This window comes from Polistes canadensis, unplaced genomic scaffold (assembly GCF_001313835.1).
Source record: "Polistes canadensis isolate GaletaPanama2010 unplaced genomic scaffold, ASM131383v1 scaffold_137, whole genome shotgun sequence".
In the NCBI taxonomy this organism is placed as follows: Eukaryota; Metazoa; Arthropoda; class Insecta; order Hymenoptera; family Vespidae; genus Polistes; species Polistes canadensis.
The window spans coordinates 403795-417064 of NW_014569684.1; the positions used below are offsets into that span (position 1 = coordinate 403795).

Consider the following 13270-nt stretch of genomic DNA (forward strand, 5'->3'; position numbering starts at 1 on the left):
TAGGGATGATTTATTGACTATTTTTTAATGACTTACATACATAGTTTCAATGAATAAGTTAATAAAGAAGAAAAATTAATATTTTTACGTATATTTCATTATGGTATTAAAATATATTATATATATTCTCTTTAATATTAATCAATTTTATTGCTAATTATTATATATTTTTTATTTAAATTTTTATTCATTTTGTAAATATATTCATGTAGTCCTTTTATTTATTGTTAATTTCTATGGATATATTATTTATTTATTTATATTTATTTGTATGTATTCTTTTATTTTTTTTTCTTCTCTTTTTTTATATAATATATTTTAATTAATTACTTTATTTATATATTTATATTATCTTTATATTATCCTTATATCTTTGAATATTTATTCTGGTTATGTAACAATGGATAATTCCTGTCAATGTTTAAATAAACATGTATATATGTAGTATATGTACGTGACAATATGTATCATACTACTACACACGTTATATAACATATTATTATATTTTCAATTTTTTCCACAAATTTATCTCGTTTCATTACGATCGTTAACTATTTTTATAATTATTCTATTACATTGTTTTATCACCATCCACCACCCCTCACCCCCTCATTCATCCTTTCACTCTGGGTCTCTGTATTCTATGTTTCTACAAACGTAATTAGCAGGAACCAAAGGGTGACAAACTCAAACATGTTTATCGCAAACACGTCGAAAACCCCATTCAAACGAAATACACAAATTCCCACGCATAACTAGCTGTTAAGCAGATATCATAATAATGATAATAAATGGGAGATAAAATGAATGATGGGCATATATGATAATGGCAATAAAAGATACGATATTATTTTGTAAACTCGTGAGTACTTATATAATGAAAAAAACAGAGAGAGAGAGAAAAAATAATAAAAAAAAATTAAAGAGACAGAGGGAATTAAAAAAGAAAAAAAAGATAGAGAAAGAGAGAGAGAGAGAGAGAGAGAGAGAGAGAGAGAGAGAGAGAGATATCTGTCGTGTGAATACAGTAGCACGATTAGCCGTCACTATAATTACAATGTATCCTTGGCTAATCTATAACCGGTGGCATATAATTTATACGATGCAAATATCGATGAGTAAGAGAGAGAGAGAGAGAGAGTGAGAGGAAGGGGAGGAGGTTGTTGGATTGGAAATTATAGGCTTTATTGTCGAGTCAACTGGGTATATCCACAGAGAGGCGTTATTAACGATCACGTAAAAATGATAGAAAGGTCTCGATCGATCTATAGATCCATCGATTTATCGATTATCGACTATCGATACTCTTCTTCTTCTTCTTCTTCTACTTCTTCTATATAATTTCGTACTCGTGCTAAAACCCATAACGTAATTTTATGACACTTTTGTAATTTTGAAATAAGCACTCGTCGAACACGATATTATTTTTCCACTCGAATGGATTGAAAATTGCAAATACGTAATGCAGATAATAAAGAATGCACAATAACTAAACTCGTGTTAGATTATTCGTATTTTGAATATTTCTTTTTTCTTTTTTTTCTCATTTCTTTAACACACGGTAAAATATTTATTTTTATTCGCAAGTACTTTTTTTTTTCATTATTATAATATCATATTTATGGATTGTTGTGTAGCTGATAGATGAGTTCATAGGTGTTGGAAAAGATTTTTGATCAGACAAGAAACAAATTAATAAACATCGAAAAGGAACAAAATAAAAAGCCATTGTTGGGATAGTTATTGGACAAAAGAAAAAAATACATTAGGCTAGTAGTAAACACTCGTGTAGTTGATTAGAATGGTCGTCGATTAACGTTCAGACTCACTTCGGAACGGAGATTAAGTGGCCTTAATGCTTATAATTTCCAACGTCCTCGTTAAACCTAATCAAAGATTGTCAGGAGAAAGAAAAGAAAAAAAAAGAAAAGAAAAGAAAGGACAAAAGAAAATAAACTCGACAAATAAAAATCGAGGGAGGAGAAAAAAAGAGAGAGAGAGAGAGAGAGAGACGTATCGATATGCGTGTGTTCGTGTGTGTGTGTGTAAGTGCATACACATTTACGTGTCATTAAGTTAGAAGTAACAGCAGCAATCAAACGGATATTTGCGTGAATAGCATTGCCACAAGTACAAATCGACGATCGTAAATATACGAGTTATTGACGAGTGCACAGGATTATAACACGAGGAGTCAAATTATCGACATAATTCTCGGATACGTTAACGCGTCCGCCATGTTGCGTGGGATCTCATCCAGAACACCGATTATTATTGCAATATTAACCTTGGAGTCGAACATGTAATTATAATATAAATATAACATATAACTATTATAATAAAATATAACTAATATATATATATATATATATAATAAATAATATATAATAATATATAATAATATATAATATATAATATATACTAATATATAACTACTATAATATAAATATTTCATTTTTATTCCCACAAAATTGTTTTTGTTTAATTTTTATCTAATAATAATAGACACTATTCTAGAAGGGGAATATAACGTGTACGAAATTCGTTGAGGTATTCAAATAACGAAGAGAAACTCTTTCTCTCTCCCTCTCTCTCACAGACTCTCTCTCTTTGAATTCTAGATTCTCGATTCGCAATGTAGCCAAGAGACACACTCGTGTTAGCCTTTCAATCAAGGTAATTGCCGTTCGATCAAGTTCGAACCTGAGCCGATCCTGTCCAACGACAGCTTCCCTGACCGAGTTCGTGTTCCTCGAAATTGGAAAGCTCGTGAGCTTTCGCACTGAAACACCGATCCCGATCACAAAGAGAGAGAGAGAAAGAAAGAATATTTACATGGATCAATTGGTTCCCTCCCACTTACGAAATTAATGCTGCTACCCTTTTATTTTTTCTTCTTCAAATTTCTTCATTACGACCAATAATAAATAATATCGAATCGGTCGAAAAGTTTGTGAGCGTTACGTTATTTTAAAATTTTGCGCAAAAATCCGTATAAATTGTATAAAAATTCATTTTGAATAATCCAATTAGTTTTTTCTCTCGTCCAAAAATAAAATTATTAACCCTTTGGTTACGGATTTGTTTAAGAAAATATTTGCATATGGAACGGATATAATTTTTGATTGCTTCGAGTAGTATGTAAAAGCAGTACATTTTACGTAAGAATTTATTAATTACTAAAATATTGGTGACATATGTAGTATTAAGATGTCTTCAAGTAATCGCTGCCAAACGACATGGTGAATGAAAAATAAGTGAATGACGACTCTCAGACGTCAAATGTACCCAAAGGGTTAATAAATAGGTATCGTAAGGAATTTGGACATTCAAAATAACTAGAACTTCGTTTTGATTAATTGAACATTTCGTCCCTTTTATTGGGACTTCATCAGCAACTTAATCTCTAATAGTGTTTTGAATATTATAAATAAAAAAAAAAATGTATGTCTGGTTAAATAAAAAAGACGCTGAACTTTAGAGATTAAGGTAACACCTAATATTTTATAATGTATGGCTCTCATGTATTTCGTAATATAAAAATAACAATAAAATAAAATTTCCAGATGCTGAATAAGTCCCAATAAAGGGACGAAACGTCCAACTTATCAAATCTAAATTCTATTTCTTTTGATGTCCAAATTCCCTAAGATACCTTTTTATTAATAATTTTATTTTTGGACGAGAGAAACAACTAATTGATTAATCTCTAAAGTTCAGCGTCTTTTCTATTTAAACAGACATACATTCTTATAATATTCAAAACACTACACATCTAAACTTCGTTATTATATCTCTTGATCCGTTATATTTGAACACTCAACTTGAGTATAATAATTTTGAATAATATTTATAATCGTAATTAGATAAAAAAAACAATGGGATAAATTGTCGTGGTCGTGGTCGTGGTCGTGGTCGTCCACGTGCGTGGGAGACGTGCACATCTTGGTGGCGCGCTGTCCGGTGGATTATATCGGCACATGCGCCCTGCTTTTGAATCTTTCCTTGCCTCCTTCCCCTTTATCTCCCTCTCTTCTACCTCATCCACCACCTCATCCACCACCACCTCCTCCACCATCTCTCTGGAAAAGCGGATATAGCCGGCGGCGTGTCAAAACCATTCCGTTTGAGTCGTGACGCGAATAGTACGGCGTGTTTCGCCATAGCGTTCGGTTCGACGTTTTCTATCTATCTTTTTCTATCTTTCTCTATTTCTCTCTTTCTATCTTTATCTCTCTCGCTATATCTTAATCACATTCTCACTCTCGTTCTCGTTCTCGTTCTCGTTCATTTTCTCCCTCGCACCGTCCATCATTTTGTCTCTAATTGCAAGTAGTATTCACGTTAAATATCGTTATTATTATTATTATTAGTTTCATCGTTTATTCTCATTATCATTTTCAAATTACAAACGAGAATTATTTCATCGTTCATCCGCGTTCGATATTTTGTGAGAGAGAAAACTAACCAACCACCAACACAACTACCAACACCACTACCACCACTATCATCACCACCGAGTTGGTATTATTTCGCGCGTGTTTGTTATTATTTCTGTGGGTGTTGTTTGTTTCTTGTGTGTAAAATACCTTGAAATAATAATCAACGACGTACTTATTGGCGGATATTAATTGACGAGGATTTACAGATGAAACTTTGAGATCTATCAGATAATGTTTTTAAAAGTATGTTCGATCATTGGTGAAAAGGAAATTGTGCATCATCGAGGCTTTCTGTATTATACTCTTGCCGGATTTCTTCTTTAGGATTCATCGTAATATCGGACGCATTATTATGCTACAGGTACTTTCTTTTTTTATTTCATTAAACTTTAGAATTATTAACGCGTTCATTTATATATATATATATATAAGTTAATTTCCAATATTTGCTAAGAGTTCATGCAATTTCTAAATTAGTTTTATCGATTGATTTCATCAAGAAGGATAAAAATATCGAAAGAAAGATCTGTGAACGAGGGAAATATTTTTTATAGGTAAAAAAACACGCGTACACATATACGCACGAGAAATTAATTTGTGAGTTTATAACGAAAGAGCGCTAAAATGCCTATTCGGAGTTTGTTCAGTTTGACCCTCCCCCTCCCTCTCCCTCCCTCCCCCTTTTCTCTATCTATCTCGCGCACGATATATGCACGAGACCGAATATTCCCAATAAAACGAAAAACAATATTCCGTATCCGCGATTTTGGTGGTGGTCGTCGAATTTTTATCTCAATACGTTTTTATTCCCATGTATATGTATAGGTAATACGTAAAAATATTTTTTTTATTTACAAGAGCGACCGCTATTTCATCAATAGGAATTAAAATTCAAACAAATCGATTTTTGTGTTTTTTCTTTTATTTTTTTTTTATTTTTTTTTCAACGTACCCATATACATATATAAGCTTTGACAAAATTATATATATATATATATATATATATATGTATGTGTGTGTAGGGTGACTCGGGATATAAAATAATTAGAAAATAATATCTCCGTAGTTTATCGTGATTTCAGAAAAATATTTCCAAACGAAAATTCACTAATTCATTTTATAATTCGCGCAACATCGATATTTTATTATAAAATAATAAATTCAATAATTAAATTAAATATATCATTTAAAATTGGGGAACAATTGAAATATACTTTTTTTTTTTTTTTTATAAATTATCGAATTCTTTTCGAGAGACGCTACGCGAGAGCTTATAATATAATATAATTTATATCAAATATTTGTTATATATATAATTTTCTTTTTTTTTTCTCTCTGTCGAGTCAAACCAGCGAGAATATCGAAACGACGGAAGAGAAGCCTTTTAAAAAAAGGAAAAAAAATAATATAAAAAGAGAACGGACAACGTGTCTCACGCCTGCCGTAATTTCAAACACGACGAGTTGGGAATGTATATATAAAAAAAAAAAAGAGAAAGAAAGCGAATGGAAAAATTTTGTGCTTATGGCGAAAATAATGTACGAAATAAGAAGAGCAACGGCGATTTAAAATCGTTTTTTTTTTTTTTAACGTGTGACAAAAGAGAAGACAAATAATAATAAAAAAAAATAAAAAAAGAAATTGGAAGAAAGGGTGAACGAAAGAGAGAGAGTAAGTAAAAAGAGTAAGTAAGACAAAATAAAAACGTCGAGTAGCTACTCTTCTACACTTCGATCCGTTCTATATGTATCTCCTTTTCTCTTTCTGTTTTTTATTGTTTCCTTTTTTTTTTTTTTTTATTATCTGTTTCCCTTTTTTCCTCTTAGAGACTAAAAACGAGCTCTAAGCTCTTTAAAAACTCTCCGACGCCTACTGGAAAATCGGGTTTACACCAACTCAACTGGCACGTACGAGCTTTCGTTCAAAGTTTCTACGGCGTTTCCGTCCGGAAAAGGGCCACCCCTTTTCTCTTTCTCTTTCCCTTTTTCCCTTTTTCTCGTTTCACCGGTCGTGTCTCATCCCATCATCCCTGTACGCGAGATATATTCCTCTCGTCCTTTCTCGCGAATAATTTTCTTTTTTTCTTTTTTAATACCTCTTCTTTTTGTCTCTCCGACTCGCGTTTCACAGACCCACCCCTCCCCCCCTCTCTCTCTCTCTTCTCGCACCCTTCAACCAACTTTCCCTTCTCGCCTATCGCTATTACCGTTTCGTAAAACCACCCCTCCCCCCTTCAAAAGTATCGGTTCTTTCTTCTCTTATCTTTTTAAAAGCAATCTAGGGATAAGAAAAGGATCGTTCGAAAGAATATTTTTTTTATGTTTGTTTTTAATTGCTACGAATCATATTTTTATCATCCTTAATTATCATCGTTCGATGATACTTTGTTTTTTTTGTTGCTGTTGTTGTCCAATTTATATACAATTGTAATTTATAGAAATGATATAATTATGATACTGATTATTACAAATAATTGTCTCATATCGTACAGTATTGTTATTCTTTTATTTTTAATATTCGAAACGCTTGGAATAGTTATTAAATAAAACACAGGAGATATATTCGTGTTTTCAATTAAAATCGATGTATTATATTTAATTGCACCGATAAATTTGTTCATCGTGAGGATCAGGATATTCGTAAATGAAAATCATTTATTGTCATTGCTGCATATCGTTACTTTTTCATTGATTAATATACACGTACATGTACTCGTAGGATACGTTTACTTATACATTTTCATTTATATATATATATATAGACTTGAAAGTTTACAAAATAATGTTCAGGAACGAAGTGTAACGATTATATTCTCCCATTATCAGCGAGATAATTATAAAGTTCAAACAATGGCGTGCCTGGGCTTTCGCGAAATATAGATTTCAACAAACAGTAACCTAACGAACGATCGTTTAATTCGAGGTTAATCGAGGGAATCGCCGTTATCAGATGCAAACATTCGCTTACCTAGCTAAACGTGTGAATTTATTTCTCTCGGCTAATTTCGATGAGAAAGCTTAGCAGTGTGGAGGGGGGAGAGGAATGCAATTTGAATTGTCAAGCGTAAATTAGAATAAAATCAAATGCATTCGTATTAACTAATAATAATAATAATAATAATAGATTAAACGCTTTTCCAAATATATTTCGTAATCATGAAAATGGTGTAATTATAAATTCAGGATAGCGAAAAAATTCGTATATTACATCCAATAACTTGTTGTAACACGTCGCGATTATTAATCTATCGTTATAAATTTGTTCGTGTTTTTTTTTTGTTGTTGAAAATATTCAAAAGTTCAATTATAATATATATATATTTTGTATATATCAAATTAATATCGCTTTAATAATAATCTAATTAAAATATCTAGTAATTCTCCATTACGCGAATATAAATTCATAAAACTTTGCTTTACGCAATAGTTTCGAACAGAAAGAAAGTTTAACTCGTGTTTGAAAAGTTTCAATATAATACATATATACATTTATAATAAATTATATATATACTCGGTGTACAAACTTTTCATTACGTTTAACGATTAACAAACAATTTTAATCAAATAAATAATCTCTCTCTTGTAGGTACACTCGTAGTGCGATTAACGAGGAAATTTAAAGAAATAAAACGCAATGTAAAAAAAATAAAAAAAAAAACGAAAGAAAAATAAATGGGGGAATGAATTCGTTTAAATGTCTGATCCATCTTAGAAAAAAACGTCGTAGAAGTACGTCATCCTCTTTTAACCCTTTGAGTACTGAATACTTTTAACTAAAGTATTTTACAGATACGGAATAGTTTATTACTAATACGTTTGTTTCGTTGATTCATTTTATTTTAATCACATCTAATAATCAATTATATATTTAATAATGAAAGTATTTGATTTCTTATATATAATTTTTTTATGTGACAATTATTCAAAAAAATTCTTAATAAATAGGTATCTTAGGGAATTTGGACATCAAAAGAAATAGAACTTATTTTTGATAAGTTGGAAAAATAATATATATTTATATATTACGTAATGTAAAAATAACAATAAAATAAAATTTCCAGTTGCTGAATAAATCCCAATAAAGGAACGAAACGTCCAACTTATCAAAAATAAGTTCTATTTCTTTTGATGTCCAAATTTCCTAAGATACCTTTTTATTAAGAATTTTCTTTTTGGACGAGAGAAACAACTAATTATTCAAAACAATAATCAATTTTCAAAAGTAACATTACATTATTTTATATTAATATTATCAAACCGCATATATGCGTCCACAGCAGTCAAAGGGTTAATCCCCCCACCCTTACCTCTCCCTCCATTGATAATTCCCTCTTCCATCTTTATCGAGAGAGGACGAACCTAACTCTTATATCGAATGAGTCCCTTATTATAAGAACCCTCGATTCAACCGTCTTTCATCGTCATCGTCATAGTCACACCGTCGTCACCATCGTCACCATCGTTCTCGTTGAACAAAAGGGCTTGCGTGAAGAACACCAGAAGGGTCCAGCAACCTAGTAGCTACTACTAGTTTGCTGAATCGTTGCTTGCCATCCCACAACCCTGACGCGAACTAACGAACGAACATCCATCGACGTTTTGCTGGGCTTTTTCTTGCTAGTTTGTTCACTTTGTTCTCTTTCTCCTCTCATCTCTTCATCATATTCAACTTCCTTCCCTTTTCTTCGTAATACTTGATAAAAGAGGGATAATTCCACGTCAAAAATCGATTTCATCCGAGGGATGAAACTCACTCATTCGCTCGTGCAACAAACCGAATCGATTTACTGTGAAAGGAACGATTCATCAGGTGAATATATCAACGCATTTTTGTTTCTGCTTTTCTTTTTTTTCTCTCTCTCTCTCTCTCTTTCATTCATTCTTCCTTTTTTTCTTCTTTTTTTTTTTTATTGATACGTAATTTGTGTTGTCTATTGTGTTGAAACACTCGTGATGTTTCGCATATTTCATTTTTTTGTATTCATATAGAGAAATTTTTCTTATACGAATTCCAAAGTATTAAACATTAAACCTACCGATATATTAAATGTATAACTATTATATAGTTACTATGTATTATTAATATATTATTTGTCGATTCAATAACGAAAGAAAAATTCTATTAGAATATTCTTTTTAAAAAAGAAGAAGAAGAAGAAAAACAAAACCGTGCAATTCGTTTTAGTAGGAGTATATAGGAAATTTATTTTTCCCTCGTAACCGTTATAATATATTATTTCTCGTTTCATTCTCGAAAGTGGGGAAAATATAATGGGAGTAGTAGTATTACAAGAGATGTAAAAGCGATGCTGTTGTCTCGGAGATTCCAAATACAAAGCGACCGGTAATTAATGTGATATTATACGAAAACCGACGTGATACATCGCCAAGTTATAAAGACCGGGGCTAAGTGAAAACTACCAGCTATATAACAACGTCATTTTCTTCTCCCCTTTTTCTTGTGAGAGGAAAAATAAATAAGAAAAGTAAATTTTTTTCTTCTCTTTTTTTTTTCTTATTTTAAAACAAAGGAAAAAACCGTACGCTCTTTCATATTACAGGATAACTTTTTTACATCGTAACTTTTAGATGCACGTATTTGCATACAGAACACCCCCGTCTCCTATCCCTATCCCTACCTAGTTTTCATATTAAATATATCTTGTTCTTTTTTTTTTTCTCGTGTTTGATAACTAATTCGAAAAGAATACTCTCACGCTTGTTGAATCAAATCGCAAAGTTCAGTTGCGAACAGTTGTGCCAGTGTTCGCGGATTACATTTTGTCTCTGTGTTATTATCATGAAATGGCGAGAGAGAAAGAGAGAGAGAGAGAATATAGGGATATCGATTAAGCGTTTGATGTTCACCGACTTCACGTCAAAACGGTCAGTCATAATTTTCGCGGACGTTTAATCAAGCTGCACACACTGTACCCGTTCATAATTCATAGTCGATGTTGTGTTCTATATTCCCCACCATTCCTCTTTACCTCTATCAAACAATCCCTTCTCCTGGTCGTATAACGAACACAACATCAACATATTGGACTTTAACAGAGTTTATCGTGATCAAAAAATCTAATTTTTTCATTTCTTTTTATTTGAACATATAATTATTATAATCACATTGATCGTTCGAAACTTTCTAGTGAAATTAAACGTCGAAAAATGATAAAATTAATAAATATAAATGAATTTTGAAATGATTTTAAGTAGCCTGAAAAATGAGAACCGATTTCGAACATACAACATATTGGAGAGCAGAGTTTATCGTGATCAAAAAATGTAATTTTTCCATTTCTTTTTATTTGATCGTATAATTCTTATAATCATATTGATCGTTCAAAACTTTCTACAGAAATTAAACGTCGAAAAACGATAAAATTAATAAATATAAATGAATTTTGAAATGATTTTAAGTAGCTTGAAAAATGAGAACCGATCACGAAAGTGTTAATAATATATAATACAATCATCTCTCTCGTTTATAAAAATAAATGATTTCAAGTAATTTTAAACTCAATCGCGAATCGTAACAAATATTATTACTACAGATTCGTAAGTATATTCTATATACATACATATCTAATTCTCGTGAACTTGAGCGTAATAACATCACGAGGAGTTTCTCGAGTTTAATGGAATAAAAAAAAGAAGAAAGAGAGAAAGAGAGAGAGAGAGAGAGAGAGAGAGAGAGAGAGAGAGAGAAGAAACGAGTAAAAGGTCAAAGTTGGTGGATCGAAGCCACGAATGTGAACGCGCCTGCTCGCGACCCACTTAAATTCTTGGAAAAGCACCGAGCACCACCAAGTAGTACTAGTTCGTGACAGAAAAACTTGCAAAACATACGAGAGAAAGAAAGAAATAGATAAAAACTTGAGTAAAATAAGAAGAAGAAGAAGAAGAAGGGGTAAAGGGGGGTGGATGGAGGGATAAAAGAAAGAAGGTCGTCTGTTGGCACGACCTTGTCGTCTCTCTCTCTCTCTCTCTCTCTCTTTCTCTTATTATATCTCAGCAACCTTTAGAGGTAAAACACTTGTGAAGAGAGAATGACATAGAAATTTACGAACAATTGATCTTCCCTCCTTCACACACATACACATACACACACCCACACTGTACATACATAAGATGCATGTAACGTATACTTGTTAGAAGAAATAGAAAGATAGAATCAGGCTTTCGTGAATGAACACTGAAACGAACGATCGAATTGTGCCTATCTCTGAAGGTTATCGTCGGGAACATAAGTAGACCGTAAAAAAGTCAAGTAGAAAAAACTTTAACATGTGTTTATATATAGATATATATATATATATGTATATATATATATGTATTACATATAACTCTTCCTCTTCCCTTTTTTTTAAACTAAAATCATTTTTATACGCGTGTCACTTTTTGACGGTCGATAGATAGAAGAATATACGTTGTAGGAAGTTTATAGTCGACAAAACAACGAACATTATACTAATTATCGCAGTGACAGTCACGACTATGCATGTTTTATGCTTGTGATCGAACGTGTGTTACATATATATATATATATATATATATATATATATATGTGTGTATATGTATATGTATATATCTGGTGGATTGAAGACAAAGCGACGTTGAATATAGTTAGAAGGAAATGAGCGTTCATCGGTTATAACATTGTGAAAAGTTTCAAAAGTTTATGAACTCGTGATTAATTATGACTAAGCTTGTATAACAAGGACGAATCCTAGGTAATTCGCATGATATTAATTACCTGATGTATGTAATACGTAAATGAAGAATGAGTATAATATACAGGATTAGGAAACGTTACATAAGATAACGTAGAAATGAGTCAGTCAATTTGATATTTAATATTAATATATTGATTATATTTGATATTAACGAGATTTCATTTGATTTGATTTTTAATTTTTTTTTTGATAAATTCTAATTAATAGAAAATTTATAAAATAGGGGTCAGGTAAAAATAAAAATAAAAGAAGTTAGATATATAAATAATATAGGCGATGTTTGTGATAGATAACATAGACTGATTAAATAAATCTCATTATTTTAGATTGGTGCGTTTACACGGAAGGTGTATCCCATGAAGTCGAAGGACGACGTAAAGAGAGTAGTAGTCGAGGGGTCGAGGTTCACGCTAATCTACGGCAAATGGTGAATTTCAAAGTGAAACGAAAGGAGGGAAAAAAAGTGGAAGAAAAAAAAGAAGAAGAAGGTGGAGGAGAGGGTGGAGGAGTGGAAGGGGAAGGGGAAGAAGAAGAAGAAGAAGAAGAAAAAGAAAAAAAAGAAGAGGAAGGGGAGGAAAGAAAATTCGACAAAATGTATAAAATCTTGCGTCGAGGTTCGGGACGTGTTTTCGTCCTGTGCGTTGTCGTATTATCCCTTCTTCTATGTCTTTATTACGTAAATCAAGCACAAGCACCGTCCACCGCCTCGTCGGCGGCTATTTTAAACGACGAACTTCGTTACGATAGAAGCGTTACACCGGTCACACCTGATTACAGCGAACTACCAGATTCTAGGATATCATCGGCAACTTGTCCTGTCACCGAATCGCGTCAGGCAGACATCGATGCTCAACGTGAATTTGAGGAATTCGATTTTCAGGTATTTATTATTATTTATTTATATATTTTAATGACGATGATAATGTGAAATTCATTCATTCCAAATGATCTTTTCTTTTTTCTTTTTTTTTTCACGCAGAAAAATATAACACGCAAATACTAATGATACAATTTTTCTCTATAGCCGTGCCATCTATTATTATTATTATTATTATTATTATTAATAAATAGGTATCATAGGGAATTTGGATAT

General features: G+C 31.7%; 1 protein-coding gene across 1 annotated transcript; it reads left to right on the forward strand.

The window, feature by feature from the left end:
- Positions 1–4070: 4070 nt before the first annotated feature.
- LOC106788354 (alpha-mannosidase 2x-like) lies at positions 4071–13057 on the forward strand (the record flags this gene model as incomplete). The annotated part of the gene is given in 2 exon segments (XM_014751529.1): positions 4071–4803; positions 12504–13057. A coding segment is annotated over 1 exon segment (456 nt), but the record flags the coding sequence as incomplete, so codon positions are not given.
- Between the last annotated feature and the right edge of the window lie 213 nt (positions 13058–13270).